Raw genomic sequence first — 27920 nt, forward strand, 5'->3', positions numbered from 1 at the left:
TAACTTATATCCATAACTGATATCATTGAGATCAGTTTGACACAAAAGACAGCATGAAACAGCTAGATGAGCACTTGAATGTAAATGCCCATCATGTGGTAGGGGTGGGCATCTTTCTCCATCACTGTACATATAAGAATAATATCAGGCTACTCTGAAGTTCCTTATTCTGAGTCATTGTGGTTTGAGGAGCGTATTTTTGTCTAAAGGACTGAAGAGTTCACATTGTAACTTATAACATGAAAATCCACACAGATAAATTTGAAGATAATCTTCGATGCAAATACTTCTGGAGGCCCAAAGGAATGGAGCTGTGCTTTGGCATTCAACATTATGCTGGAAAGGTGAGTTATTAAACCTGAATTTTGACAAGGAACAAACGTCCATAGTACCCTGTTTGTGGCACTCATGAAATTGCTTGCAGATTTCTTTCTCCTTTTAATTCTTCTTGTATACCTAATCATAATTCTTAAACCTTCTCAGTGGTATTGCTCATGGAAAGTAGCCGCTGGCAACAAAGTAATTTCTCGCTGGGGTGGCCCACTGAGCTGCCATCTGCTTCTCACCTGAGGTTTGGCCTAGAAGTGACAGCTCTCCAGAGAGAAAACATGATAGCTTTTGCAGCGTTTAGTGGTGAATGCTCACATTCAGAAGTAATTTGGAGATGTGTAGGCAACGAAGGAGGGTTAATATCACAGTGGGGCTCAATTTTTAGCACTTTGTAGCACAAGCATATGTCTACAGGGCACCAAAAATGTCTAGATAAAAAGGGGAAAGAATTCACTTCATCATCCAGATGTTAAGATTTTACAACATTAACTGAAATTTCCACTTTTCATCCATTATTCCTCAGTCTCAATTTCAAGTTCCTGAAGCAGGTTAGTGAGTGATTCAGGAAATCCCCTCCTCCTGTAGCCAACAATCCATTGCTCATGTTACTCTCTAAGGAGCCATATGAATTATGGCTAATTGGTTCCGGCAGGGTCTGCTGAGGCCCTGGGCCCAGAAAATGGGTAAGAGTTCAATAAAAGGCATTTTGGATTATTTTGTTGATTTAAGACTTGTTGAAATTAGTTTTCACATTCATATCATGGCATGGAAATTAATTTTGCCTGACTGAATGTTGCTTGAAAAGCAATGTAATGTAAGTGAAGAGATTGTTTTTGTCTTCACATTACTATATAACGGTATCTATCTTGGATAGAAATTGCAATCCAGTTTTCCCTCCTAAAAACTTTATTTACTCTAGTGTTGAAGGCTGACTGCATAAGATATCCGCCCTGATTCCTGGTCCCATTCTACTCTCTCCTGCCTTCCAGTCTTGTCCCCTTCCTTGCACCTCTCTTCCCATCTCTGTCCTTTTACACCTATTTTCTAACTACCACTCTTCTTCCCTCTTGTCCTTTCTTGATTTTAAAAGGAAAAAGAAAGGATCCTTTTCCTTCTGGGCTCTGTGTCCTTTCTTGAATTCATTTCTTTGGAGCATTCCTTAAAAAGTCTCCGATCTAGATGTCCTCTGCCCTGAGAACCAAGAATGCTCAGAACCCCTGAGCCAACCACTCAGGTGCCACAAGTACCTTGGGAAGCAGTGAGGGTGAAGTGTGTATGAGCATGGAGCCAAACTGCCTTGGTTGGGATGCCTGCCCACCCTGGTGACATGTGTGACCATGGCCACATGATTCAGCCTCTCTCTAAGCCTCTGTTTGCCCACAGTAAAATGGAGGCAGTAGCAGTGTTAACCTCATCAGATGGATGCTTCTCATATTGTGAGTGCCCAATATAATTATTCTGAAGTGTTGTATATTTGATAGGACTCTCTTCATCAAAGAACTGTTGAACAAGGAATTAAGATAAACTGGCCTCTCAAAAATTTCAATTCTCCCCCTTATCTGGTGGCCTGGGTTTAAAAGCATGTCTATGTAAAGATGAATTCTATACAGAGATTAATGACTGACCTCAGGCAATCCCAGTGTTGCCTGGCCACACTGTGTTGGGGACAGTGGTGGCTCACTTGTGATTTGCTTTTTACGTTGCAGGTATTATATGATGCTTCTGGGGTTCTTGAGAAAAACAGAGACACTCTTCCTGCTGATGTGGTGGTCATACTGAGGGCATCAGAAAACCAGCTTCTCCAGCAACTCTTCTCAATCCCTTTGACTAAAACAGGTACTGGAGGGACTTCCCTGGTGGTCCAGCGGTTGGGACTCCATGATTCCACTGGTCAGGGAACTAAGATCCTTCATGCAATGTAGCATGACCATAAAGAATAAATTAAAAATTTTAAAAACACAACAATCAACAACAACAAACTGGGTATTTGTAATGTCTCTGACAGTCCTAGGCCTGCCTCATACTTCTACAAGCCCTGCTGGGGTTTTCCAGTTGATGTCTAAATACCACCAGGGCTGTGCTAATAACATTTTGAAATTTGAGCAGGGATAAAAGTCTATTTACCTAAATTCAAGAAAAGGAAAGTGATTATTGTTTTTGCATCTCACTGCACAGTATCAGCCTATATATACATGTGTGTACATACACACACACACACACACTTTCCATAATATCAGATTTTAGACTTCTCATTTTCTCTGCCTGATTCCTTTCATTCTTCCACTTATAGAAGCGTAGGTTGGGACTTCCCTGTTGGTACAGTGGTTAGGACTCTATGCTTCTACTGCAGCAGGCACAGGTTTGACCCCAGGGTAGGGAACTATAATCCTGCAAGCCACATTGTGTGGCCAATAAATAAAAATAAAAACATGTGTTATTATGTGCTCAGTCACGTCCGACTCTTTGTGACCCCGTGGACTGTAGCCCTCTAGGCTCCTTTGTCCATGGAATTCTCCAGGCAAGATTACTTGAGTGGGTTTTCATGCCCTCCTCCAGCAGATCTTCCTGACACAGGCATCGAACCTATGTCTCTTATGTCTCCTGCATCGGCAGGCAGATTCTTTACCACTAGCACCACCAGGGAAGCCCATAGCTTATATTACCATAAGTAAGTAAGTGTTAGTCGCTCAGTCGTGCGCGACTCTTTGTGACCCCATGGACTGCAGCCCACCAGGCTCCTCTGTCCATGACATTTTCCAGGCAAGGATGTTGGAGTGGGTTGCTGTTTGCTTTTCCAGGGGATCTTCCCAACCTGGGGATCGAACCCAGGTTTCCTGCACTGCAGGCAGATTCTTTACCGACTGAGCTACAAGGAAAGCCCATAGTTCATACTAAATACTTTAGGATGGTCTTGGTTTATCTAGAATTATTGAGAAGATTATTTCTATCTTTGTATCATTTCAAGTAATGGGAATGGGACCAATCAGAGTCATCCAGTCAGGCAGTCCTCAAAAGTCACCTAGTCCAACTTCCCACTTAGTTATTGACTAAGCCCACCACTGTTTCTAACCAACTTGGAACAGATATGTCACTGGCCTATATTCACAGCCTTTGTCTCCTTAGAGTCAGCTTCTGTGTAGTTGTTGAGTCAGTCCTCATGCAGGATTAGGAGGGCCAAAAGATGGACCATCCTAGTCTTTGCTGTTTCACCCAATGGGTTCTAATTGGGTCAAGCGCCTTTGATTTATCTGGGATGAGGCTGCTGTTGGCTGGGCAACAGACTTGGGCTTCCCATAGCTCTCCTCTCAAGGGCCTTATGTTTTTGAGGCTATGTCTGGAAACAGCTACTTTTTAAAAAGGAGGCAGAGAAACCTCGTTATCATTGTTCATAATTTTTTTCTTTTCACATCACTTGTCTGATCATTGGCAGTGTGTCTAGCTTGGAGCCTGTGCAAGCTAAAAGAGAGTGGTTGCCAGCTCTGAATTTTAGCAACGTGCACAATAATGAAAAGCTTACTTAAGAAAAAAGTCACAGTCTACAACCTTTGCTTAATCTTTACTTTGAAACCAGCTTTTAAACTTTTTTCAAAATGCTCCCTTAAGAATAGTAGAGTACCCCTCCGAAGGCTGCCTCCAGCTTCTTCTCCAGACCTCCCTTGGGCACAGCCAGGATTTGGTTTTATTATCAACTTCTTGGAGAGTGGGCAGCTGTGGGCAGAGCTGGGGCTCCCTCACCAGAGACTCAGGTGTATACTCACTAGATGACTCTGTGCAGAGTCAAAGAGGCAGTCATTTTTAATAGGAGACATCCTCTTTGAAATAAAATATATCCAAGTGACTTGTTAGCTAGCATTTATGCCCTCCTATAAATAAGAGTTATGACTTGTCAATTCCATTGACAATTTTGGAATTTCTAATTTTTCAATCTTTGGCAAAATAAAAAACAAGGTCAAGTCTTGACCACTGGGTGGCGCTGTGCAAGAAGTCATGCTCTGCAGTAGCCACTGTTGCCCATGATCGCCTAAAAGCTGGGGAGGAACAAAAACAGAGATACCCTCTGCTTTTATTTTTGCTTTTCTCTGAAAGAACTTTCCTCCTGTCTTATAACTCCTTCTGAATCTTGCCTTGAAACTGCACCCTACAGCACCTGGAGGAAACAAAAGTGAGAACTGAGACAAGAAGAAACATGTTTTCCTGACAAGCTTCCTTGTATTCTTGAGTTGTATATTATGCATAATAATTTCTTTTGAAATTCTTAGCTTTGCCTTTCTCCACCTTTTGAGTATAATTATGAAAACTTTAGTAAGCACAATTCTGTTTTCTTTTTCTGAAATTATTCATGGAAAAATACCTTCAATCAACAAACATTCATTGAAGAGTTCCTAATAAATAAGGCACTGTATAGGCAGTAAATGGGAATATAAAGATAATGTGGCTTTGCCCTAAAAACAACTGGAACTTTCTTTTACCTTCACTTTCTACCTAGAATTGAGCCCTAATTTATCTCATTATGACAATATTTGCCTTCAAACCTCAGTTTTGAAGAGATTGTGTATCCTCTGTTGAAGGTCTGAACACTAATTAAGCTTCTAATGTTTAAAAGTTCCACATTCTATATTTTTTGGTTTTACTATATTACACCCCTTGAAAGTGGAAAAACCTTACTGGACAGAAAAGGTTGTATTGTGTTTGCTGAAAATGCAAATGCTTATTTCCAGCACATACCCCTCAGGAAGGGCGTGTGGCTGTCCATCTCAGCACTGGGGCTGGAAGTGAGATCCCACACATCCTAGCATTTTGCAAGAGAATACATATGTTAGTCGTTCAGTCGTGTCCGACTCTTTGAACCCCATGGACTGTAGCCCACCAGGCTCCTCTATTCATGGAATTCTCCAAGCAGGAATACTAGAGTGGGTTGCTATTCCCTTTTACAGAGGATCTTGCCAACCCAGGAATCAAACCTGGGTCCCTCACATTGTAGGCAGATTCTTTACTGATGGAGCTACCAGGGAGCTTCTCTTGCAAGAAAATGTGCTAATATTTTCATTGTGTGAGAAACTATTTTCTTGGTCATTTAAATTTTTATTTATCCTGCTTCAAACACGTAAAGGGGGCATTAGTTCAATGAGCATAGATATTATGGGCAATTACTTTACAAATTTCTTTTAGGGGATGAACTACTGAGAGGAAGGAGAAAGGTCAAAGACTGGAAGCCTTCGAGGCTATTAACCCCAAACTTTAAAAAGAGGTCCAGTGTTTGGCTCCTCAGTTTCAAGAAGAGAGACTTCCAAGGGGAGTTTGGCAATACTCTGGTTCCTGGTCTTGGTGGTGACTACATGGATATTGGCTTTATAATATTCATTATGCTATATATTTATATTTTGGACACTTTTTTACACATGCAATCTATTTCATAATAATACTTTTTTCCCCCAAGGATAGAGATGATATCTTAAAATGCCTCCTCTCCAGGACTGCTGGGCTGGTGACAATCCCTTCATTAGTGCATTTCACACAGAAGTATCAGCACTTGGTTTAATCTCTTATCAAGGTTAAGAGGATTAACCTCTGGGTGTGTTTGTGTAAAACTATAATATAAAATCAGAGAGAGTACTCCAGCTGGCATTTTCCTTTCTCCTGTACCCACCTTCTTGTTCACTGAAAAGGTTATAAAACATGGAGCATGAGATCATGAGGTTCAGGGTCCTCAGCTTCTCCCAGGTTGCTGCAGCACCCTTCCCAGCAGCTGTTTCTGTGGGCACCCAGCTGTGCCTGGTGGTGGAATCACCTCTGCCTGATGGGTGCCTTCTCATTCTGAGATGCCGGTGACCATCAGATAAACAGCCAGCTGTAGTCAGTAAGGATTCTCTCTCTTCTCTTCTTTGCTTTTGCAACCACTCTTTGGCCACTTCAGACGTGATGAAATTTTCCTTGTAATCCTTCCTATTGATAAGAAATTCTCTGAAGACTTTATATGTGAAAATTTGTTGTGGCAGCAACACTGCTTTCCAACCCTTCAGCTGGGACTTTTCAAACTAATGATCTAGGTAGAAAAACATTAAAAGGAAAGATGTTATAACATAGTTTCATGGCCTATTTTCCTGTTTGGGGAATATTCTACTTGCTACAAGTAAACTAGAGAAAAGTTCAAAAGGCTCAGGGGAGGAAAGAGAAGAGAAGTTTTCAAAAAGAACTGTGAAAAATCCATTTCTGTCTTTGAATCATGAACTTTGACTTCCAAATGGGAGTTTGGGGTTTTAAAAGAATTAGGGACTTGGGAGAAGCTAGGGGGGAAAAAAAACCAAGAGTAAAACTGGGGAGTTATTCTTTGAGCCTCAAAGTCTGATTTTGCTTCAAAATCTGGAACTGAGTTTTGTTTCTATTGCTGCCGTCTCTCTGAGGATTCTGAGGTTTCCTCTCTTAGAATTTGCAAGTAAAAGTCAATGGTAAATTCTATCTTGACTTCATTGGCTCCCCTTATAATTTGGAGGGGGGACAAGACGAGCCCCCACATTGTATCTGCAAAGCTCTGTAATACCCTGCTGAAATCCTTGCTGTGAATTGCCTGATCCTGATTCTGTAACTCCCCAAATTAACAGCATTAAGCTCTTAAGAGGATGCCTTTTTGTAACCATCTCTCAGAGTTTTCATTTTCCACTTCTGGCTCTTTTTCCATTCTGGCAGTTCAGTGTATGAGTCTGGCAAGACGAGCTGACTCTAAGTGACAAAGTTCCAAGTCACAGACACGGACAGTGCTTGGCTCTTCCTGAAATGGAGGAAGGAGTAAGCCAACCCTGTTAGGGAGCCCTGGTGACTCATTCCCTCCTCGTACAAAGACCTGCCTTTTTCTTCTAATTTGGGAGTGCATCTCAGTCAACTGATAATATATATTTATCGTCTTTCTATTAATAGGTATGGTGCTATGCATAGGTGCTTTTTAGAAGGAATAAAAGAAAATCCCAGCCAGAATAGACTGACAGAGAAAGAATGCCAAATCCTAAAATGTGTAAAGGATGCACAACGCCCTGTATGCATCAATAAATGTGGGGCACACAAGCACTGTATCTATACAGGTAAAAATAGAAGGAAAAGTCATGGATATACCATGAGTCAGAGTGGGGAAAGAGTTCTCTTAACTAAGAAAGGCTTCTTGGAAGAGATTTTTTTTCCCCCCTAATAGACTAGAGAAAATTGAACAGTCTGGTGTACTGAGGCATTCTGCACCAGGGCGTACAGCCCTGGAAATGAGAGGGAGGTGGCAGGGGGTGAGTAAGTGAACAGGGCAAAGAGGAACGGACTCAGGGCAGAGAGGGAGAAGTGAAGTGAAGTGCAAGTTGTTCAGTTGTGTCCAGGCCAGAATACTGGAGTGGGTAGCCGTTCCCTTCTCCAGGGGATCTTCCTGATCCTGGGATCGAACCCAGGTCTCCCACATTGCAGGTGAATTTTTACCAGCTGAGCCAACAGGGAAGGGGAAGCAAATGGAAAAACAATAGTGGGCTCCTGATGTTGATTCGAAATCCTCAGGGTGGGGGGCAAGGTGGGCTCCTGCTGGGACAGCTTTAGGGTGAGAAAGGAAAACTTAAATAGGGGGTTAAAGACTGATTAGAGAGAACCAGGGCCCCAAGGAGTCTATGTGGAGCTCTGTGTGAATAGACGCTCAAGAAATACTTTCACATTCTACATTTAGATCTAGCATGAGTTATTTTTTATATAAGGTGTGAGATAGAGCATTTTTTTCCCATAAGTATGTCTAGTTATTCCAAAACCATTTATTGAAATGACTGACTATCTTCTCCACTGACTGCTTTTATACTTGTCAAAAACGGATTGGTTATATGTGTGTGGGTCTGTTTCATTCGTCTGTGTGTCTAACTTATGGATACCACAATGTCCTCACTCATAGCTTTATAGTAAATCTTAGGACCACATAGTGTGATTGCCTCAGATTTATTCTTCTTTTTCAAAATTTTTTTTTGGCTATTCCAGTTTGTTTGTCTTTACATGTAAATTTTAAAAACAGCTTGTCTATATCTATAGAAAGGCTTACTGTGATTCTGATTGCCATTGCATGAAATCTATGGGTCAATTCAGGAAGAATATTTATGTTTACTACATTGAGTCTTTCATTCTATGAACACACCATGTCTGTTTATTTGGATTTTCTTTGATTTCTTTAATTAGTATTATGCTTTCACATGCAGATCTTATACATGTTTTGTTAGATTTATATCTAAATATTTCAACTTTTGGAACTAGTATTCTATTCTACCATAGATTTTTGTGGATTGACCTTGTCTTAAACAACCTTGCTAAACTTACTTGTTAGTTCTAGGAGTTTTGTTTGACTTTGCTTTTTTAGATTTCTTGGGGTTTTCTACATAGACAATCATGTTATCTGTTAATGAGAACCCTTTTTTATTTTTCTTTTCAATCTTACACCATTCATTTCTTTTTCTTGTCTTATTTGACTGGCTATGACTTTCAGTATATAGCCAAATAGAAGTGGTGAGAGGAAGCATCTTGCTTTGTTCCAGATTTTGGGGGTAAAGCATCCAATCTTTCACCGTTAAGTATGGTATTAGCTGTAGTTATTATGTAGGTGCCCTTTCACTTGCTATCCCCTCTATGTGGAATATTTTCCCCAAGACATACCCATGGCTGCTGTTTCACTTTCTTCAGGTCTTTTATCAAAATCTACTTTTCCTGGCTACCTTGGTAAAAATTTCAACCTACTGAATACTTATAAATCCATTTCCTGTTTTATCTTTTTCCTTAGCACTTATCACTACCTAACTTACTATATATAATTTACTTGTTTATTGTCTGTCTTCCTCCAATATAAATTAAGTTTCCAGATAGCAGGAATTTTCTCTGGTTTGTTCATTACTGTCTCCTCAAAGTTTTAGCAATACCTAGTATATGGTAGCCACTCTCTATGTATTTGCTGAGTAAATGAATGGATGGTTGAACCAAATCTACCCATCTACCTGCATCTGTTCTCATTTTGTTTTCCTGCTAATCTAAATGACTGAACCATCCTTAGTCTCATTACAAGCGACTCTCCGCTTGCCTCTTCATTCCTTTCCTCACCTTCACAAGGGCTTTCATCCTGCAATTATTCCTCCTCTCTTCTGCATCAGCTATTTATTCCTCTTAATGTGGTCATCCTCATCAACACAGTATCTTCTATCTTTTTGACTGCTTGTTATGGGTTGAATTGTGTCTCCCTCCCAAAAAATATGTATGTTGAAATTCAAACTCCTAGTTCATCAGGATGTGACTCTGTTTGGAAATAGGGCCTTGCAGAAGCAATTGGGGTAAAATGGAGTCACCAAGATGGGCCCTATGCCAGTGTGACTGGTGCCCTTATTAAAAAGGAAACTTTGGACAGGGTCACACAGAGAATGTCAGGTGAAGATGAAGTCAGTGAGCAAAGTGGTGCCTCTACAGCCCCTCTCACTGCATCTCCTAACCAGACTCTGTTTCTGGTCTTTCCTCACACAGCCTGACAGCTAAACAGCCCTCTTTCTAGGAATGGAAATTTGATCATGTCATTGCCCTGCTTAAAGCCTCCCATGGCTCCTCATCACACCTAAAATAAAATCCAGACTCCTTTCTTTATCTGAAACTCTTAACGTAATGTCCCCATCTTTTTGAACTCTTCCTCTCCCTCTCTGCCTTCATTCTGTTCCTCGGACAGTCCAAGCCTTTTCCTGACTCAGCACCAGCTGCTCACTCTGCCCGGGACATCCTTTGGCTAGACCTTTACAGGTTTATCCTTGTGATCCAGAATTTAGCTTAAATGTCACTACCAAAGAGAGGCCTTCTCTCTGCCCAGTGGATGATAGCCCCGTGCTTCCCCACTCACTCTGTCATGTTACCCTGTTTAACTGTCTCCATTAGGAGCTGACATGATCCTGTCTGTCTCTCTTCTATGACCTGCCCCCTACCCTCCTTTCCTAATGCATAGTGAGTCCTAGTAAATATTTGTTAAATAACTCACTCACTCCTGCACGGTAGAAAATCTAAAGGTAAAATCAAATTCTTGACTTCTAATCTGTGTTAGTTTCCTAGGGCTGACATAATGAGGCACCACAGACAAAAAGTGACTTAAGTTACTATCTCACAATTATGGAGGGTAGAAGTTCATGATCAAGATATGTGCAGGTTTGGTTTCTTCTGAGACCTCTCTCTTTGGCTTGTAGTTTGCTGCCTTCTCAGAGTTCTCACATGGTCACGCCTTGGTCTGCGTGTACATTGTCTGTGTCCTCTTCTTATAAAGATGCCAGTCATGTTGGATTGAGACCCACCTGTATGACTTCATTTGCCCTGAATCACCTTTTAAAGGTTCTGTGTCCAAAGGTGGTCACCTTCTGAAGGACTGAGCGTTAGGACTTGAACATATGAATTTGGCGGGGGGGGGGGGGCGGGGGCAGGAGGCTACAATTTAGTGCATAGCGGATCACTAATTGGATAAGGCAATGGCACCCCACTCCAGTACTCTTGCCGGGAAAATCCCGTGGACAGAGAAGCCTGGTAGGCCGCGGTCCATGGGGGCACTAAGAGTCGGACACGACTGAATGGCTTCACTCTCACTTTTCACTTTCATGCATTGGAGAAGGAAATGGCAACCCACTCCAGTGTTCTTGCCTGGAGAATCCCAGGGATGGGAAAGCCTGGTTGGCTGCCATCTATGGGGCCGCACAGAGTCGGACACGACTGAAGCGACTTAGCAGCAGCAGCAGCAGCAGGATCACTAATTGTTGCAGGAGCTGTTCCCTGTGAGCTCCCTTACTAGGGGGCATGTGAGGCCACCACTGTTTCCTACAAAGCCCAGGGACTATTGTGTTTAACCAGAGAGAGTTTACAGCCTCACCCAGGCAGAGAAAGAGAGCTCTGCCCTCTCTCCTTTCCTTCCTCCCTCCTCCCGCACCAGAGAAGCCAGTTCAGAGCAGAAGTTCGGGAGACAGGCCTCCTTCAAGTCCTGGAGGTATCTATCCATCCTGGAGGTAAAGGGGCAGTGGGGAAAAAAGCTTTGACTTGAGATGATATTAAAGGTCAAAAACAAATAAGAAGGAATCTTCAAATCCAAAAGTAATCTCTAATAACAGAAAATCTGTGAAGTAGGGCTAAAATATAGTTAAGGGAGCTGCCATCCTCAAAGAAAGGAGCGGTAACAGCCTGGATGTAACAGGATGTAACAGGAAAAAGTAGAGCTGTTTCTTGTTTATCTCCAATAAACTGAAACCCCTGTGTGTAAGTTGCATGAGGATAGCATTTTGTCCATTTAGTAGGCTCCTCTTTCTAGCTCCTGGAGAGGCGCTGGGCACATAGGAGATGCTCAGGAGAGTCTGTCTGTTCAGGCAGGAGTGCACTTTGAGAATGGATTTCCCTCATGGTCTTGAGAGCACTTGAAACACATCAGAAACGTGTGTGAGTCGTCCTGATTTATGGTGCTGACAGCGAGCCCACCAACGTGAGAGATTTGTTTTAACAAGTTGTGAAATTCAGAGCTCCATCTAGAGCTCTGGATTTGGAATCTGGAGAGACAAGTGTGATGCCCTGTTAGGACTCAGGTTCTGGAGAAGTGCAGATAGGCTTGTAGTTACATACAGCATCTGAGATTGATTGCCAGCCCCCTTCCTCCTGTGGAGTGGGCAGGGTGTGGCTTTCCCAGAAGCAAGCAGCATACTCATGCTTAAAGCACAGACTGTACTTTGCTGGGAAGCACGAGACCCACGTTTTCTCTTGGAAACCTCACTGCCCTAAGGACTCTGGGCGCATGTGAAGTCACACTCCCATCTATTGCTGCCACAGCCGGCTGCAAAACAGAAGGCCTCTGCTGTCAGGTTCCATGAGGAACAGTGTCCCCTTCTGCCCTTTACAGAGGGTCCTGGAAGCAGCTGAACCATCCTGGGAGAGACTTCACACCTTCCTATGTCTCCTTTGTTAATGGTTTTCAGCCCTTGTCTAGAAGAATCACTGGTTGTCTTTGTTAGACTTGAGGACAAAATGGGTGTGTGATATGGTTGTAGGAGGAAGAGAGCACCTCTTGAAATTCTTTTTTCTTTTCCCTGAATGCCTTCAGGTTTTGAGTTGTATTCTCCAAGTACTGTTTTTGTTTTTGTTTGTTTATTCATTTGTCTTTTTGTTCATATGTAAGCCGCTTAAAATTTTCTTTCCTTTTAAAAAGTCTACCTGCAGTTTGTTCTATCCCATCAGCTATGCAGAGAAGGCGATGGCACCCCACTCCAGTACTCTTACCTGGAAAATCCTATGGATGGAGGAGCCTGGTAGGCTACAGTCCATGGGGTCGCAAAGAGTCGGACACGACTGAGTGACTTCACTTTTTTTTCCACTGTGGTTTGAAAGCTCTCATTGGGCTCTCTTCTGTTCTTTGGTCTATTGCACCATGCTGTCCAGTGGGAAAGAAAATGTTACATGAGCCACATTTTAAAAAGTAAAAAGAAACATGCCTTAGTCTATTTGGGCTGCTATAACAAAATATTACAGACTGGGTGGCTAATAAACAACAGAAATTTATTTCTCACAGTTCCAGAGGGTGAGAAGCCTAAGGTCAAGCCACCAGCAGATTTTATGGTTGATGAGAGACCAGGTCCTGATTCACGGTTGGCTGTCTTCTCTCTCTGTCTTCAGATGGCCGAAGGGGTAAGGGAACTCTCTGGGGCCTCTTTTATAAGGAAACAGATCTTGTTGATGAGGGCTCTGCTTTTGCAAATCAACTAATTAACTCCCCAAGGCCCTACCGCCAAAGATCATCACATTAGAGGCCTGGATTTAGTGTATGAATTTGTGTGTGTAGGGGATGGAGGACACAAACATTTAGTCTACAGAACAGAAAACATTAATTTTACTAATGTATCTTTACTCATCATATCAAAATATTATCATTCAACACTGTAATCAGTATAAAGTTATTGAGATATCTTACTTGTTTTGTTTTACTAAGTCTTTGAAATCTGGTGTGTATTTTTTACTTATGGTGCATCTCATTTCGGACGAGCCACACAGTTCATGTGTTGTGCAGCCACTACATTGAATAACGTGGCTTCAGAGAATTGCTGCCCTGGCCACAGATGTGCCTCATTTCTGCCCTCAAAGAGAATTGAAGAAATGCCAAAGAGCCCTTCTTGCTGGTCTTTCCAAAGAAAATAAATACTTCTTTCTTCATAAAGTAATATTTTATTACATTAATACTTCAGTCTGTTTCCCGGTGTGTGAGAAAAGTCACTGTTCTGGATTTGCAAAGCTCCAGCGCACGCTTGTTAAAAGTTCTCGTGGCTCTCTTTGCAGAGATAGAAAGGTCCCATATTATCAGCATCGAGCAATGTTTTCCGACATGTGTTTCATAAAACTTAGGTTTGTGAGATGTGATGAGGTGTGATGTGAAGAAGAGATTTCCATAGTAAAAAGTGTGGGGAATACTAAGTATGAAATTCCAATAAGTGTCTTTACTGCAGAAATACCGAGAGATGGCTCCCATGTATAGATCTTCCAAAACCAGTAAGTTGCTTCAAAAAGCATCTTGAGGATCAAGAGTCAAGTGGGACTCAATGAGGCAATGCTGTTTGGAAAGTTTTCTCCTTGAGTCTTTCTTTTCCAGGGCAATCTTCCAGTGTGGCTCTTAAATCCAATTCCAAAAGTTCCTCATACTTTCCTAGCTCTAGGGACCATGTTCCTACTATGTCCTTGAAAAACAAAAACTAAAATAACCTTCACTAATGAGTTATAATATAATGGCTCTAATATTGGGAAAGTATCTGTTGTGAATCAGATCCACTATCTTTCCTCAGTACATTTTAATGTAATACTTCTCTCATAGCTCCTACATGTGCCAGTGAATGTACATTTTATTTTTAAGTGGCAGTACAATTTAGGGCCATTTTATTTCTTTAATGATCTTGGGAAGTACAGCAAATATTGCAGCTTTGATTTTTCAAATGGTCAAAAATGCAAGAAAAACAAATTCTGCTTCTCTCACCAGCATTCCTTCTCATTCATAGAGAAGAAATATGTTCCCATTTAAGATGAAAGGTTCTTTGCATTTATTTCATAGCTCATATTGAGGAAAAGTCTCAAGGCCATTTATAGTTTATTAATTCATCCCACCACAAAATCTCTTTATAATGGGGCTTTCAGGTCATCTTCCCTCACCCCTCAACTTACTAGAAGATAACTCGAGGCACTCCAAATCAAGTGAATTAGAAACAAAGTCATCATAATTATAATCTCTCTGCTTAGAAATGGATCACAATGTAACGCTTTTTTCCCAGGAATTTGGGTCATGTTAATAAAAACTGTATTTTTCTCTTTAGAACACAAGACCAGCTTCTAACAGTCTGGTCCATATGTTAGAAGCATATAAAAGTTAATCATTTTGCTCTGGTGCCAGCATGTTGTGTGTGAAGAGAAGCTGTAAGCCGCAGCTGTGTGGAGAAACAATTGTGAACTTTACTGGCTTGCACATGTGAGATGTCAGGAAACTAAATAAAATGTCACTTAACTTCACTGGAGACTTGGAAGTGGGAGAGGAGCATTTAGTAGAGCGGTTCCATTCTTTACGTTTCATAAGGATAGTTCAAGTTACATAAAACCCAGATCAACTGTTTTCCAGATGATTAGGTTTGGCTTAGTCACAAGGATAATGATTGCTGGGTAATCAATGGGAACTGTGTGCAGTTGACCTGGTTTGGTGTGTAAATGACTAAAGAATTCAGACATCATCGAAAATCAATTGGGTTCAATCAGTTTGGCCGGGCAGCAGTCCCCTCAGTTACTCAGCGGTCTTCCTCGAATATGGCCAGAAACCCTGAAATAACCACCAAATCTATAATTAGGCCGTCCTAGTTGATGGGCTCTCTCAGTATCACTGCTCCACACTTTGCACGGCGGGTATCTGACCTTTGGCCATAGGCTTTTGTATACTCTGCCACCATTTTCTTTTTCAGTGAGCTGGGGACGTGGCTCACAGTGTTGTGTTAAATAATTCACTCTACACATTTACCATAGTGTTTACTACATTGTAAGCATTTAGTAAATGTTAGTAGTCTTTTCCCAGGTGGCGCTAGTAGCACAGAACCTACTTACCAATACGTAAGGAGACGTAAGAGATGCAGTTTCTATCCCTGGGTTGGAAAGTTTCTCTGGAGGAGGGCACAGCCACCCACTCCAGTGTTCTTGCCCAGAGAATCCCATGTGCAGAAGAGCCTAGCAGGTTGAAGTCAATAGGATCACAAAGAGTTGGACATGACTGAAGTGATATAGCATGCATGCAATAAATGGTAGTATTTAAATATTATTAACTCTTTTCTGATATAGAGCAAAATAAGTGGATTTCTACATATATTTCCTTATCTCTGATGAATTTTTTTAAAAGACAGGAAATAATATTATATAGTACTATGAGTCCTCCTTCCTCCTTTCTTCTTTCCTTCCTTTCTTCCTTCCTTTTTCTCTTTCTTTCTGTTGAGTGTTTGTGATTTCTCTGTTTTGAAAATAGTATCTTAAGAATATAAATAGGAAAGAATAAAATAAACCCTCAACTCTTACATCCTCAGTTTATTTTCTTTCTAGTCATCCAATCCAACATTTAATAAGGTTCTAGGCAATAGAAAATTGTATAGTCTATAAAACTCTGATTAGCCAAAACCTCTAGTTAATAATATTTTGTAAATCTCAAAATATATGCTGAAGAGATGATCACTGAGTCAAGTGATTTAGCTTAAACTAAAACTCTTGGCCAAGTAGGGCTTCTAGGGGTTCCATGTGGCTTTAATCAAATCCCCTATACCAGCAACATCTGCATCTCCACTCACCACTGAAACTCTATTCACTATAAATTTAACAGAAACACTTTATTCCCAAAACTCAATAAATGTTCTTCCAGCCTTCTCAATGATGAAATCCAGATATTAAGCAGGTAAGTAACTCATTCAAGCCTTCCTAACAAGTAAGTGACAGAGCTGAGAAAAATCCCAGGTGGTTCAACTCTAGCACTCACGGTCTTAGCCACTTCACCTCTGCCATCTGGGTCTCCAATAGCTTGAGCAAAGATTCTGAAATATGAAGGGAGTGTGGTATGGCCAGAGAGCAGCATAACGTTCAGGGTACATGGAGGGAAGTGAGGTGAGCTGGGGCCTACTCCTAAAAGGGCATTGGATGCCATGTTAAATAAATGTAATGCCACACATATTCACTCATTCATTCACATGTATTAACTGAGTGTCTACTACGTGCTAGGTAAATTGTGCTAAGAATCAGGTCTAGAGGAGTAAATAGAATGGACTTACTGCTTGCCCTAATGGAGCTTAGACTCCAGTGAGTAGTCACAGACAGTGTTTTAATTAGATTCATGGGTAGCTTTCAATGTCACATCAAGGAACATCTTTGGCTTTGATGAGACATTTTCTGTTCATCCTTGGTGATCTACTAACTGTGTAAAATGGTTCACAGTCAATTGCTATTTCTTTGGAATAATGAGTGTTTCTTTTTGGATGACTGAAAGAATCTGTGGTATTGAAGTTTGCCAAGAGGTGATAGATATGATCCAACTATAAGGCAAGGGTAGGAATCATTTGAAATGTAGTTCCAGTGAATTAAACCATCTTCAATAAACTTCTTTGTTTAGCACCTACTATTTATAGAGTGGACTTCCCTGGTGGCTCAGACAGTAAAGAATCTGCTCACAATGTGGGAGACCTCAGTTTGATCCCTGGTCAGGAAGATCCCCTGGAGAAGAGAATGGCAACCCACTCCAGTATTCTTGCCTGTAGAATTCCATGGACAGAGGAGCCTGGCGAGCTACAGTCCATAGGGTTGCAGAGAGTCAGATACGACTGAGCAACTAACCACACACACACATTTGTAGAGCTCTTCACAAGTCTTGTAGAAGGTGCTGAAGAAATAATTTTTGAATTAATGAACAAGAATAGAAATACTTAGTGCCTGGCTTCAGAGATCTTGTAACTGGAATAAGGAAAACTGCTATTTCTAAAGACAAATACCAATATAAAGTAAAATATTTGCATTGACTTAAAAGGATTCAGACACATACGCACTGACTACCTGAAGCCTCTAGAATTAGTACAGAATTGTGATGCTTGTAGAGTTCCTTTATCAGAGAATAGGATAAGATTTTAATTAAGGGAGATTTGGAAATCAGTTATTCTGGATGCTGTGTCACAGTTTCATAAAGCCAAGTTCTCAAAAAAAGCAATCAGTCCAGTTCAGTTTAGTTCAGTCCCTCAGGCATGTCCAACTCTTTGCGACCCCATGGATTGCAGCACTCCTGTCCATCACCAACTCCCGGAGTTTACTCAAACTTATGTCCATTGAGTCGGTGATGCCATCCAACCATCTCATCCTCTGTCATGCCCTTCTCCTCCTGCCTTCAATCTGTCCCAGCATCAGGGTCTTTCAGATGAATCAGTTCTTCGCATCAGGTGGCCAGAGTATTGGAGTTTCAGCTTCAGCATCAGTCCCTCCAATGAATATTCAGGACTGATTTCCTTTAGGATGGACTCGTTGAATCTCCTTGCTATCCAAGGGACTCTCAAGAGTCTTCTCCAACACCACAATTCAAAAGCATCAATTCTTCAGTGCTCAGCTTTCTTTATAGTCCAGCTCTCACATCCATACATGACTACTGGAAAAAATGTAGCTTTGACTAGATGGACCTTTGTTGGCAAAGTAATGTCTCTGCTTTTTAGTATGCTGTCTAGGTTAGTCATAAATTTTCTTCCAAGGAGCAAGCATCTTTTAATTTCATGGCTGCAGTCACCATCTGCAGTGATTTTTGGAGCCCCCCAAAATAAAATCTGTCACTGTTTCCACTGTTTCTCCATCTATTTGCCATAAAGTGATGGGACCAGATGCCATGATCTTAGTTTCTGAATGTTGAGCTTTAAGCCAACTTTTCCACTCTCCTCTTTCACTTTCATCAAGGGGCTCTTTAGTTCTTCTTCACTTTCTGCCATAAGGGTGGTGTCATCTGCATATCTGAGGTTATTGATATTTCTCCCAGAAATCTTGATTCCAGCTTGTGCTTCATCCAGCCCAGCATTTCTCATGATGTACTCTGCATGTAAGTTAAATAGGCAGGGTGACATACTCCTTTCCCTATTTGGAACCAATCAGTTGTTCCATGTCCAGTTCTAACTATTGCTTCCTGATCTGCATACAGATTTCTCAAGAGGCAGGTCAGGTGGTCTGGTATTCCTATCTCTTTAAGAATTTTCCAGACTTTGTTGTGGTTAACACAGTCAAAGATTTTGGCATAGTCAATTAAAAAAAGCAATGCCTGTACTTAAAAAATAGAACTTACATAAACTTCATCCTTCAGCACCATGACACATATAAGATTCAGTAGAAGAATCTTTTTGGTCAGTGCCATTTTATGAATGGTAAAAACAAACAAAAATTTGAGAGAGAGAGGGAGGGAGAGTGAAAGAAGAGAGTGAGAAATATGTACGTGTTGGTGTCAAGAAAACCTGTGGCACTGTAGCTTAGATACAAGTCACACTGGCCAGATAGGCCTGTTATAAACTTAGTTGCCTATAGAGTGTTTCCTTTCTCAGTTTGCCTCTCCTTATTTTCTGGATTTTTAAGCAGCTACAGTTTTTCTCCAAGATCCACACCTGAATGTTTTAGAGTAGGTCTTTGAAAAGGTGTTAGGTGGTGATAGTTATTCCTTGAAAGAAAGCGAAATAATTGGTAAGGGAGAAAACTGGACTTGAATAGCTATAGACCAAAAGTTAAACTTGAATGCTTTCAGAGTCTCAATCAAACAAACAAACAAAAAAATTGTATAAGTGATGGTTGCATTCATATTAGCAATCAGCTTTTCAAAATGACTGGTATTTGCTAATATGCAAATTGAAAGAAGCATAATTTTTCACTTGGAGAATACTTTAGTATGAAGATGCTGAAGATAAGCACCTTTGAAATCACACAATGTGTTTCAGGGCTTAGTGAAACAAAGGATTTTCTGTCTTGGTGTAGAAATAATTCAGTGAGAGTTAGAGTGACAGGTAAGGAAGGAGTTTATTAGTGTAGGACACTTGTAAGAGATGCAAGCAGGCAGGCAAGGGCATGCTGCCCTGAGAACTTAGTGGCTACAATTTTATAATTAAAGGAAAAATGGGGAGGGTTGGAAAGACCATATTCTGTTTCATTCTTGAGTAGACATCAAGTTTCTATCATAAACCACTTCTCCACATAGGGAAAGGGAGTTTTTTTGTCCCTATATGGTCAAACTGAAACTGTCATGCTGCTACAGAAATAGACCAAAATATACCATACTAAAATATGTCAGGTTTTAATATAATGCTACCTTTCCCTTTATTTTTGTTTCTAGTGAATGCGGAGAAGCATGTCCTAGGAATCATTCACTTGCTGAGCTCACTGGGCAGGATGTGCATCTCATTCCACCATTGTTTCGTTGTCTTGGGGGTGTGTCTCACGTTTCTGTCACATGGTTTTATTGCTAAGCAAACCTGCTTTCTGGGATGATCTTTAATTTACAGGGGTCTCCTGTACTTTTTCAGTTTAATCACCTATTCTCTTCCTTTACTCTTGTCCCTGTTACCTTGAGTTACTTAGTCTTTAAAACATTGTTGGGGGGGAGCAAAATATCGTACCTCTGTCCCCTCTCTCGTGCTATGAAAAAGAGTGATATACAAATTAGAGATCTGAATAAGCTCACTTTAGCCAAAAAAGCAATGGAAGTGGAGGAGTAACTGGAAAGAGACCCCAGGAACAGAGCCAGGGTTAGTTTCTCATGGTGATCAGCTGTGAAGAGAGAGTTAGCAAATTAAATAGCCTCACCTCTGTCAAATCATTACTTAAGCTTCCTCTATTTATGTAAGCTGGGCTTCCCAGGAGCTCAGTAAAGAATCTGCCTGCCAATGCCGAGACACAGTTTTGATCCCTGGGTTGGGAAGATCCCATGGAGAAGGAAATGACAACCCACTCCAGTATTCTTGCCTGGAAAATCCAATGGACAGAGGAGCCTGGCAGGCTACAGTCCATGGTGTTACAAAGAGTCTACTGAACACACAGACATGCACTATCATCACCATCCTCCCCTCTTCTATTGCTTGCCAAACTGCTAGGAAATAATACATTATGTAGGTTTTAGTTTTACCCTCTTTGTTTTGTTCTTTCTTGTTTTCCCTAACTCAGCAATCTCTTAAAATTTATTTCACAACCATCGATAGACTTTCAGACCTGAATGGAAATCCAACACTACTTAACCTTTTTTACTCCAGTTTATCTACTGTATTAATTTTCTTCCCTGAACCCATGATCTTTTTATAGTCTGCATAGTTTTGTCTTTCCTATTTGGAATAATACGTTTTCCATTTGGAATAATATAATATCTAGTCTTTTCAGATGACTTTTTTCACTTAGTAATATAGATTTAAAGTTCTTCCATGTCTTTTCATGATTTCATAGCTCTTTTTTAAGAACTAAGTAATCCATTGTCTTAGATATAACTCAATTTGTTTTTCCATTCACCTACTGACATCTTGGTAACTTCCAATTTTTGGCAACAAGTTTCTGTGTGGACATGTTTTCAACTCCTTTGGGTAAATACCAAGGAACATAATTGCCGATCATATGTAAGAGTATTTTTGTTGTGTGTAACAAGCCACCAAACTGTCTTCCAAAGTAGCTGCCCCATTTTGTATTCCCATAAGCAGTGAATGAGAGTTTCTGTTGCTCTATATCCTTGGCAGCATTTGATGATGTCAGTGTTCTGGATTTTGGCTATTTTAGTAGGTGTATAATGGTATCTCATTTTAATTTGCGTTTCCCTGATGATATATAATGTGGAGCATCTTTTCATATGCTTATTTGCCATCTGTGTGTCTTCTTTAGTGAGGTTTCTGTTAAAGTATTTGGCCCATTTTAAAATCAGGTTGTTTGTTTTCTCATTGTAGAATTTCAAGAGTTCTTTATATATTTTGGATAATAATCCATTATCAGATGTATCATTTGTGAATTTCGCCCCCGATGTTGCTTTTGATCAATATTGCTTACTGCCCTGACCAGCTCTCTGATTTACAACCTAGGTAAAGTTTTCACATGCCCTGGCCACAGATGTCATGCAATCATTTTTTGGTACCAGGTAAACATTACACTATCCTTGTAGTCCCATCTCTCAAGAGTCTACCCCTCTTATACCACATTAGCAGACATCGATCTAGATTCAGCTGCATAGCACAGAGGATTTGTTCCATGAGTGCCATGGCAAAATGCTGCAGCACACACGAGTGGCGGACTGCTCATCTACTCAAACTTCTCATTTCAGGTGTCATACTGTTGAGTCATAGAGACTAGAAGTGATCTAAAGTCAGAGATAGGCTTGGGATAAGAATTCAGGTTTCTCAGTTATGAGTCTAGCATTCTTTTCATTGCTTCCAGGCTAAAGAGGGAGAACTAAATAAGCACTTATAATTTCAAGCACTCAGTCATCATCCTGCACAATGTGAAGTTACCAGCCTCTTATTTTCTGAAACACCATGTGGCTTTCTCAGACTTAATTGAAAACACAATGTTATGCTTTACATAGAGAAACCTATAACTGACCCACCATCAATAGATAAGTTGTATTGAGCAGAGCTTCTAGGGAGGGATTTTTTATCCAATTTTATATTATATAAAATATAGTATTATATAAAAATATAATTATATCCCTATTTTATATTATGTAAAGTATTTTTTATTTATTATTTAGTAATCAGCTTATTCTCTCTTGCCTTGTCATTTAGTCTTAGACTATGAAATGTGGGTTCCCTGTATTGCAAAAACCTGACCCACAAGAGATTTTACTCAAGGCTCTACCCCCTGTAGTAACAAATGTAAGACCCACAGTGGCTTGTATCCAAACCATTCACCTTTGGCCACATGGTGGGATGAGTAGCTACATAAGGCCACTGGAAGACCAAAATTAGCTAAGCTTTTGTCCATGGTCCCACCAGTAACTCATGATGTCTTAACAAAGTCTTCCCTTTCCATGTTTTCTCTCTCCAAAGTTCTTTACAAAAGGATCATTTCTACTCAGTTTTCAGAGTCTCTCCTGTGATGACTATTTCTTGAAAATAGTTAGCCTGAAATAATACTTATGCTAGAGAGGCATATTTTGGGATGACAAATTCTGCTCCCCTTCATATGCAAACATCTCACGTATATGAAGTAACACATTTATCCATCCATGAAGAAAGTGGACCTGGATTAGTTGTCAAGGAAGAATAGTAACATGAAGGTTTAGAACATAGACAGGGGAGCTTCAGTGGGAATATGGAGAAGGTCTGCTGGGGAGATTTTCAGGGTGGAGCAAGGAAATAGGGAAAACTGGTTGTTGGGATAGGGAAGAGGCACAGCATTAAAGCCATGTTGACCTTCAGAAGTGGGAATAGGGATGTGAAAAGCCGTGTATGGGACTTTGAATATATCCTTTGGCTAAATTGCAGTTTTGTCCAAGACTAGGCTTTATTGGACTAAAAACCACTCTGCTGCATGTGGATGTTGCCCTGAGACTGAAATAAATGATCCTTACTTGTGTGGGTACTGGCAGGTATGCGTGTGTGGATTTCATGTTTTTCTCAGTGAGTTAAGTCTTCATGGATAGGTATCAACTGTCTAGGTTCCAGCACTTTTGTGAACACATGTCATGTCACTTGGCAGTCATGGTATTTCCAAGCAAACTCCAAGTGAAACATGTGGGGAGAGCAGACAACACCCAAGGCTTTTCTTAACTAGCTCTATCTTTATTAAGATAGGCTGAACTGGCAGTTTCCACCCATGTGGCAATAAAATGCAGGAAACAGAGAGCCTCAGCTCCACTATTGACTGAGTTGAAAGGAAGTCTGGTTGCCTCCTTGACACGTTCTGATGATTTGATGCAGTTGTTTGCTGAGATGACATCCTGTTTATGAGTTTTCAAACTTAAAGAGGAAAGGAGTTATTAGTTTTTCCTCAGCTATACAATTTTAAAATCTCTGGGCCACAAATCTTTAAAGCTGTAGTTCTCATTTTAAATGGAAAAAAAAATCAGTGAAAACCTTGGTTTGGCTTCCTTCAAGCAGATAGTCTAAAGGTGTTCATTGTGCAGAAATTCCTTAAATTTCCAGACAAATGCCAACGAATGCAGAAATAGGGAAAGGTTCCCTTTGGGCATTAAATTTCCCACATACACGATAAAGTCTAGGTTGTACATTCAGAAAAGAACATTTGCTGTATGTACGTATCTTTCTTCATTAGAACAGCTTAGAGTACAGGCTGATCTCTTTATTTCCTCCCTCCACAAAACTACAGTCACTTCCATATATACATAAATTATCTGTGTTCTTTTCTTGAGAGATTAAGTAGACTGGGAACTCTTCCACCTCCCACTTGTCCATTTATTGATATTAACACTCAAAGGCATAGATAAATGCCAGGAGAGAGTGAAATCTGCAAAACAAAATCTAACATTACCTCTTCTCTCTCCGCCTCCTACAACTGTGTCATTTTCTTGTCACTATTTTAAGTTATCTCAGTGTATCAAATCTAAAACAAGTTCTTGTTATATAGATTTATAGCATAGATCATTATCTAAGTATTTTTTTAAAAAAACATACAAAATACTCTAGTATGTTTTATACAACTACTGAATTTAACCCCTTGCATTTTTATTGGTTACAGTGTTATTAACTAAAATTAGAACATTTCATTTACTCCAGGTATCACCCCTGCATCAAGTCTGTCCCAAGCTGCCCCCCTAAACATTACTCACCCTACCTGTTGTTATAATTAGACAAAGTAGAGTTTGTTGCTCCCCACAGGAAGAGAGACCACCATCTCTCAAAGCTTTGGCAGTGTCTTAGAGAAGGAAAGGCTGGGTCAGAATTTGTTGAGAGGTCAAGTTTGATTTAAGATGAGTCTTTCTAAGTGAGAGCACTTGATTAGAACTGCATAAAGATCACACGAGTAAGTGAAGAGGAAAGGAAGAGCTTCTTGATGAGGGTGAAGGAGGAGAGTGAAAGAGCTGGCTTAAAACTAAATATTAAAAAACCAAGATCATGGCATCCAGCCCCATTACTTCATGGCAAATAGAAGGGGAAAAAGTGAAAGTAATGACAAATTTCTTCTTCTTGGGCTCTAAAATCACTGCAGATGGTGACTGCAGTCATGAAATCAGAAGGCAATTGCTTCTAGGCAGGAAAGCTATGATAAACCTAGACAGTATGTTGAAAATCAGAGACATTACTCTGCTGACAAAGGTCTGTACAGTCAAGGCTATGGTCTTTCCATGTAGTCATGTACGATTGTGAGAGCCGGACCGTAAAGAAGGCAGAGCACCAAAGAATTGATGCCTTCAAGCTGTGGTGCTGGAGAAGACTCCTGAAAGTCTCTTGGACAGCGAAGAGATGAAACTAGTCAATCTTAAGGGAAATCAAGCCCAAATATACATTGGAAAGACTGATGCTGAAGCTCCAGTATTTTGGTCATCTGATGTGAACAGCTGACTCATTGGAAGAGTCCCTGATGCTGGGACAGATTGAGGGCAGAAGGAGAAGAGGGTGTCAGAGGATGAAAGGGCTGGATGGCATCACTGATGCAATGAACATGAACTTAGGCAAACTTCGGGAGATGGTGAGGGACAGGGAGGCTTAGTGTGCTGCAGTCCATGGAGTCACAAACAGTCGGGCATGACTAGGGGATTGAACAGCAATAACAAGGATCACATACAATATAACTAGCACATGATTGGTGGAAACAGCAACGTGTGAATTTGAAACAAGGGATTCACAGAACCATGGAGTTTAAACAATGGACATTTTTCATAAAGAGTTGATGGGTCTTGGGTCTTTGGGGAAATTCTTGTAATGAACAATCAAACCATTTGTCTGGACAGGAGACTCCTGGAAAAGAAATTCATGTTAATGGGGACAGGAATAGCACAAGGTCATTCTCATTTAGACAGAAAGGTGTGACTTTGGTTTTCAGTATCCAAACTGGGCTTCCCTGGTGTCTCGACAGTAAAGAATCCGCCTGCAATGAGGGAGACCTGGGTTCAATCCTTGGGTTAGGAAGATCTTCTGGAGAAGGAAACGGCCACCCACTCCAGTATTCTTGCCTGGAGAATTCAATGGACAGAGAAACCTGGCAGGCTTATAGTCCATGAGGTCGCAAAGAGTTGGACATGACTGAGCAACTTTCACTGTCACCCACACTGACTGTGGGGTACGACATAATAGTTCTCAGGTCTACCCACATAACTTAATCTGGCAAAAAAAGAGCTGATGTTTTCTTTGCAACTCCTTTTTGGGCAGCATTTGACACCAACCTTTTACTTTTCAGCATTTCTTTGCAATCATTTATTAGCTTATTAGCCTATTTCTTGTGTTATGGAAAATTAAAACAGGAAATTTTCCTAAACAAATGCCCACCAGCAGTCACCACCAGAACCCTGCAACCAATCCTTTAAACCCAGAGGGGGCAGCAGAGGGAAGTCAAATTTCAAGCCTGATTATTTAAAACAGCAACCCATCATCTTGGGCAACTCTTAAGAGGCAACTGAAATCCTGGGTGCTGGGTGCTTTCCAAGAGCTGAAAATCCTCTGAAGCAGGCAGGAAATTGCCATCTTTTAAAAGTTTCAGCTCTGTCTTCAGACCACTTGTCTCTTTTCCTTTAAGTTGGAAGCAGAGAAATTATCTGGGATCATTGCAAGCTCCATTTTAGATTCTTTCCTAACCCAGTTCCCACATAGGATCTAAATTCCATCCATTGCCTCTGACTTCCGTTTTTTCACCCTCCAATATGTCAGTGAGTCACAGGAGGGTGCTCTGGAGCAGTTGAGGCATCCTTAGCCAAAGAGGCTGTCTGGGGGGTGAAGCACTGAGGATGCTTAACATTTGAAAGAAGTGTGAACACTGTATTTACATTTAAATTAAAATGGAAACTTCTTATAGGTTATGTTTCTGAAAGGTGTGTGTGGCACATCTGCTGAGGTCTATTGTTTATTCATGCTGTAAATCCTTTGAAATGTGTTAAAATGCTTCCCACTCATTATAAAGCTCCTGCCACCCCTGGATTACGACTTTGATGTCACCAATCCTGCTTCAAAGGATTCTTTCTGGGCTATTAATCACAGTTTAGCCTCTGAAGATATCGCCAGAGAAAACATTTGGACATCTTTGTGCTAGACTTGCTAGAAACTTTGAAATCTTTAGTGTCTTGCAAATGCACAAATTGCAGCTTTTCCTTCCACTGACAACTTTTTATTTTGCTACAGAATCCAATGACATTTTAGGTAAAACAGAGCTCTTGGTTTGGGGGACTAAGGATGAGAAAGGAGATGAAGGGTGGGTGTAGAGGAAGAGAGAAGAGAGTTCCAGCAGGCCACTCAGACCCTTCAAAAGCAAAAAGCAGTAGAAATCAGAGAGGTCAAGAGATGGATATTCAAAGTGGAGTTGCCTTATCACTTTTTCTCATCTTTCATTAATTTTTTTTACAAACCAGGGTTCACAGTAGCAAATTAGTGAAATTCCCTGTTCTCTTGCCCATGTGAACTGTTCATAGCAAATCATCATCATCAATGCTAGTAACACGAAGTGAGCACTTTCCTTGTACCAGAGCTGTGTTGATAATGCTTTTCATGAATTATTGCATCCAGTGCCCCTAACAGCCCTGAAAATTAGCTAGTCATTCTTCTCTTTCTAGTAGAGAGAGGGAGACACTTTTACATTTGGAGATTCATTCCTCTTGTAAAGTTTTCTTAGAAAAGGGTAATTTCGGCTCAGTTTTCAGAGCCTCATGTGTGTCTACATTTCTCAAAAATAACCAACTTAAAATAATCAGTATGCCAAAGGGAGATATTTTATTCCTCTTCATTGCCACTCTAACAAGTATGAGGTGATATCTCATTGTGGCTTTGATTTACATTACCCTGTTAGTGATACTAAGAATCTTTTCATATACCTTCAGGCCATTTATATGTCATCTTTGCAGGCATGTATATTCTTTGCCCATTTTTAAATCGGCTTATTTTTTGCTGCTGAGTTGTAGGGTTTCCCTTGTGGCTCAGCTGGCAAAGAATCTGCCTGCAATGTGGGACACCTGGTTTTGATCCCTGGGTTGGGAAGATCCCCTGGAGAAGGGAAAGGTTACCCACTCCAGTATTCTGGCCTAGAGAATTCCATGGACTGTATAGTCCATGGGGTCACAAAGAGTTGAGTTGTAGGAGTTCTTTATATATTTTGGAAATTAACCTCTTACGAGATAGATGGTTTTCCCCCATCTTTTTTCCCCCTGTTGATATACAGTCCCAATTGTCTATTTTTGCTTTTGTTGCCTGTGCTTTTGGTGTCCTACCTGAGAAATAATTGTCAAGACCAGTGTTATGAAGCTTTCCCCTTATGCTTATATAGTTTCTGGTCTTACATTTAAGTCTTTATTATGTGTTGATCTTCAAATATGGTATAAGATAGTGTTTCAGTTTCATTCTTTTGCATGTAAATGCCCAGTATTCACAGCACCATTTGTCGAAGAGATAATCCTTTCCCCATTGTGTAGTCTTAAC

The 27920-nt window shown here is 40.6% G+C and overlaps 1 protein-coding gene across 1 annotated transcript in view; it reads left to right on the forward strand.

The window, feature by feature from the left end:
• Positions 1-27920, forward strand: part of MYO3B (myosin IIIB) — a 421954-nt gene that overhangs the window by 211019 nt on the left and 183015 nt on the right. Inside the window, exons 23-24 of the mRNA XM_065928997.1 lie at positions 256-344; positions 2037-2166. Coding sequence (XP_065785069.1) covers positions 256-344; positions 2037-2166 — 219 coding nt within the window. The remainder of the gene's footprint in view (positions 1-255; positions 345-2036; positions 2167-27920) is intronic.

Source organism: Muntiacus reevesi, chromosome 3 (assembly GCF_963930625.1).
Source record: "Muntiacus reevesi chromosome 3, mMunRee1.1, whole genome shotgun sequence".
Lineage (NCBI taxonomy): Eukaryota > Metazoa > Chordata > Mammalia > Artiodactyla > Cervidae > Muntiacus > Muntiacus reevesi.